Raw genomic sequence first — 4,581 nt, forward strand, 5'->3', positions numbered from 1 at the left:
GGGGACAGCAGGCCTGAAGCGTCTTGTTTTCTCCCGTCGTACTACAGTAGTAGTAAAGTAGTATAGTAGTAGTAAAATAGTTTTGTTCATCCCCAGTTTGTCAAATATTTGTACCTGTTTTGTACCTGATACATTTCAGTGGCAGTGTTTTGTGTGTGGAACTTCTCCGCCTGTCTTTCCAGCTGCTGTGGAAGGAAAAGCTTCCTCCACAATACAGTATGTCACCATCTTTAGGAAGCTGTGGTTTGTCAGGATCACCTCTCTGGATGCAAACTGTCTCCCAGGCCTGAGAGAAAGACGCCACTAAGAACGAGAGCTGTAACAAAGCCCAGCTCTGCTCTGACCACTTGGTTGTGTATGCCATGACATACAGAAATAAACGTCTTGGTGCACTCGTGTATCTCAATGTAGACCTGTGCTGGTATTTATACATTTTGCATCTCCGCCAATAATCAGAACAAACAAAAAACGTATGTAATTAGATTTCATGTATATTGATGTAAACTGAGCTGTCTAAAATTAAATGCTTAAATAATAACATGTAATTTGCATGAATTATTTTTTTACCTTAGCATAAAAACACAAACATGTCACCTGGCTGTCAGTACTTTAAACATAGTAGTACATAATAGTTATCTTCTAAGCTTTGTTCTAATACAAAATTATGGATTTTATTGTGACATATAAACATTTGCAAACATAGAATATGTTGATAGAATTATTATTAATATTAATTTCATTGAAGGGGGTGGTTATTGAATTTTTGATATTTGAATATGTTCTGTTATATACATAACAGGTAACTAAAACATATTGTGAATTCAATTTATTTTAACAGAGTTGAAGAAAAATCAAATATTACATTGCAATACAATTCTGTACATACAATATATCATCCATTTCATAAAGTGGCAGGTGTATTGCAGTGGTGGTGAGAATGAATAGAGACAAAATAATTCCATTTCATTTTATGAATTTATTTCTGATTGTTATGTAACCAGGTTTCATTGACTTTGTCCAAGCAAGTACATGTAAAACACCCAGACTGTGGCCTGTTTAGACAAATAGAATGAATATATATTGATAGTTTACTTAAATAACTACTAAAGAAGTAAAAAAGCTAAGTGATGAAATTAACAAAATGTCTGTTGGAGAGTATTTTTGAGGTACAACTGTGAAACAGTTAAAAATGTATTAGCCAATACATTCCCTGTATTAACTAACTAAAGATTTTATAATTTTTCTGGTGAGTAGCAGATACCATATTCTTTTTTGTGTTCTTCTCTGGTTTGAGTAACATAATGTAACATTTTGGAATAAAGATACATATCAGCAGTCCAAAACTAGAGGCCAGAATAGCAAATATCTCCACAGCAACACTGAACTTTCCAGGAGAGCTGACATAAGCTGGAATAAAAGTGAGCCACACTGCACAGAATATCAACATGCTGAAGGTGATAAACTTGGCCTCATTAAAGTTATCAGGCAGTTTCCGAGCCAGAAAAGCAAGAACGAAACAGAGCAGAGCCAGAAAACCTATGTAGCCAAGTACAGCCCAGAATCCCACAGCTGAGCCCAGAGCACATTCTACGATGATTCTGTCTTTGACTACCTTCAAGTTCTTAAATGAAAAAGGAGGAGAAATCGTTAACCAAAGGACACATATTACAACCTGTATGAGAGTGAAGATCAGAACACTGAGTCTCTGCTGTGTTGGTCCAAACCACTTCATCACGTTACTGCCTGGAAGTGAAGCTCTGAAGGCCATTAGCACCACCACAGTTTTGCCTAGAACGCAAGACATACAGAGGACAAAGGTGATACCGAATGCTGTGTGTCTCAGCATGCAGGACCACTCAGAGGGTCGGCCCATGAAGGTCAGAGAACACAGGAAGCACAGAGTCAGGGAGAAGAGCAGCAGGAAGCTCAGCTCAGAGTTGTTGGCCCTGACAATAGGAGTTTTCCTGTATGTGAAGAAAATGAAGGCCACAACAGCAGTCATGCATGTTCCACCTAAAGCTGCTGCAGTGAGCAGCGCTCCCATCATTTCTTCATAGGATAAAAACTCTGCCTCTTTTTTTACACACATATCTCTATTGTCATTTGACCAGTATTCAGGTGGACATTGAACACAGCTGATGGAATCTGACAAGAAAGAATGAAAGAGATCTTAGACATGAAGATGACAAAACATTTGCCTTCATCAACAGTAATTCAGTTATTCTGTTTAAAATCTTAAAAAAATATGTTTTTGTTCTGTTTATTGTTTGTTTTCCTGAACTTTTAAACTGATCATGACACCATTTTGTAAAATTTTACTGTACGTGTCCTGAAAAACTAACATTTTATATTTTGCATAAGAAAAATATGCTTGCTTGAAAAATGCTTCAGTTCACTAAAAATAAGATGATTGCATTTTATTAAACCTGTGATGTTGCTTATTTCACCGTCTGCACATCTTATACAGTCATAGCAGCAGACAGGCTTTCCTTTCCGGAGAACCTTACGAGTTCCTGGGGAACATTTCTCACTGCAAACTGACACGGGAACCTGCAGAAACAACATGAATATGTAAACATGGCATCAGCAATTGCTTAGTAAAGGTGTATTTTATAAAGACAATGCAATAACATCACAATTTTTTAATCATTAACAGTTAACTTACAGTACCTGTGTTGAGTTCTGTGCCCAGTATAAAGTCATATTTAGCAGACTCAACTGTTTGTCTTCAGGTAAAGATGCATCATAGAGACCAACTGTGACAAAGTCCACAACACCATGTTCTGTTGGACGCCAGTGTATGATGTCATACTTTGCTGGTGGGCCTCCATCCTCATTAAAGTAAACTTCATCTCCTTCCTTTGTTTTAAAATTAATATGTCTTAAGGTTGGTAAAATCTAAAGCAACAGTAGGCATGTTGTCACAGAGTCTGCATTGTCACAGCGTACTATGCCAATTCAGCGTACTTGCAAATTCAATTCAATTACTTATTTACTTACTGTGAATGGGTCTAGCTGCAAATTGTAGGTACATGTTTGATTACAGCCAAGTATCTTATGAAGTGCATGGGCCACAGCATACACTCCTTTATAGACATTGTAAAGTATTGGCGTGAGTGCGCTATCAACAAATCCATGTTTTATTCCACTAGGATCTTCATGTCCAGTACATTCGCTCTGATTCGCAGCAGATGAATTTGATTGTTTGAATTTGCAGTTAAATATTGCTTCCCAGAACTCAGACAACACATCATTACCAGATAAATTCACTGGCTTCACATTTAATATAAACTCTCTCATGCCACTGACATGTGCTTTGGGGAGTGACAGGCCTATGGCACCATCCAGTATGTGAGTTTGATCTTGTTCTGCAGTTTGAGAATCAATGATCCAGCCTTCGCTGCCAACCCACTGATATCCAGTCATATTATGGAGAGACAACTTCTTCATTAATACATCCATTTCTGGAAATGTCAGGAAAGCAACAATCACCTTGGAGGTTGAATGCTTGATCACTTCAACAATCTTTTGTATTTTGTTCGGTGGATCTGTCCTAAAGAAAGCAACAGAATACTCCAGACAGATGCCCAGCTGCTGGGCTGTTTCTGTAAATGTAGCCATGCCCTTATTGCCATAATCATTATCACTTCTTAAAGCACCAACCCAAGTCCAACCAAATTGTTTAACCAACTGGGCCAAGCCTCTGCTGCGATAGTAGTCACTGGCTACTGTTCTAAGGAAGGATGGGTACCTGGATTTATCACTGAGACAAGCGCAGGTGGCGTAATGGCTGATCTAGAAGATAAAACAAATGATCTCTGAAGATAAAACCATAAAATATACACAATTCACAAGACATTTTGTTTCTTAATAGTTGAAATAATATTTTTCACACATAATTTAAAATCACAACTTTTACCTACCACTGGAATCTGAAATGTTCCAAAGACAGTAGCTATGACCATGGAAGTTGAAGAAGAGCTGTCTCCCATTATTGCCTGCACCTGTGCAAATCTGGTACATTGTATGCCAGAGGGTGCAGACACAGACTCATGACCATTAATCAAGTCCAATGCAACCTTTGCACTTCTGGCCATAGAGCCACAGGTATCATACATTTTATAACCCAGAGAAATTCCAGGCAGGAGCTCTATGCTGTTATTAATCTCCTCAATGGCAAACAGCATAGCCTGGGCAAACTGGAAGTCTCTGAAATTCAAACTTGACACATACAGTTAAAAATATTGCACTAGCAGTTTAAATTTAAATGAATAAAACAGAAATTTGATTGTAGTGATACACAAAGAAGGGACATTTGTGCAGCTTCAGTATCTTTTCATATCTGTACCTGGTACACTCCAGCGGCAGTGGTTTGTGGGTGTAGTTATCTTGTCTGTCCTTCCAGCTGTTGTGCAAAGAGAAGATGCCTCCTAATATAATGTTGCCATCCTTAGATAGCTGGGGGCTCTCAGGTTCATCTCTCTGCCTGCATGCTGGCTCCTCTCCCTGGGAGAACAACACCACCAACAACAGCTGTAACAGTGCACAGCCCTGCTGTGGACACCTCTGTGTGGATGTCAT

At 38.5% G+C, this 4,581-nt stretch overlaps 1 protein-coding gene across 1 annotated transcript; it reads right to left on the reverse strand.

Annotated features, from left to right (window-relative positions):
• Positions 1 to 1,219: 1,219 nt before the first annotated feature.
• LOC114868228 (extracellular calcium-sensing receptor-like) lies at positions 1,220 to 4,581 on the reverse strand. Its single transcript, XM_029171672.1, has 6 exons — positions 4,349 to 4,581; positions 3,924 to 4,221; positions 3,001 to 3,795; positions 2,671 to 2,898; positions 2,427 to 2,550; positions 1,220 to 2,145 (listed from the first exon to the last, which is right to left on the reverse strand). The coding sequence occupies exons 1-6, from the start codon at positions 4,579 to 4,581 to the stop codon at positions 1,220 to 1,222; spliced, it is 2,604 nt and encodes an 867-aa protein (XP_029027505.1).

The sequence above is a fragment of the Betta splendens genome, chromosome 13 (genome assembly GCF_900634795.4).
Source record: "Betta splendens chromosome 13, fBetSpl5.4, whole genome shotgun sequence".
In the NCBI taxonomy this organism is placed as follows: domain Eukaryota; kingdom Metazoa; phylum Chordata; class Actinopteri; order Anabantiformes; family Osphronemidae; genus Betta; species Betta splendens.

Coding starts and splice junctions, on each gene's coding strand:
- LOC114868228 (XM_029171672.1), bottom strand. CDS start 4,581: ATGACATCCACACAGAGGTGTCCACAGCAGGGCTGTGCACTGTTACAG. Junction 4,222..4,348: donor CTGCCGCTGGAGTGTACCAG/GTACAGATATGA, acceptor GTATGTGTCAAG/TTTGAATTTCAGAGACTTCC. Junction 2,551..2,670: donor GGGCACAGAACTCAACACAG/GTACTGTAAGTT, acceptor TTGTTTCTGCAG/GTTCCCGTGTCAGTTTGCAG.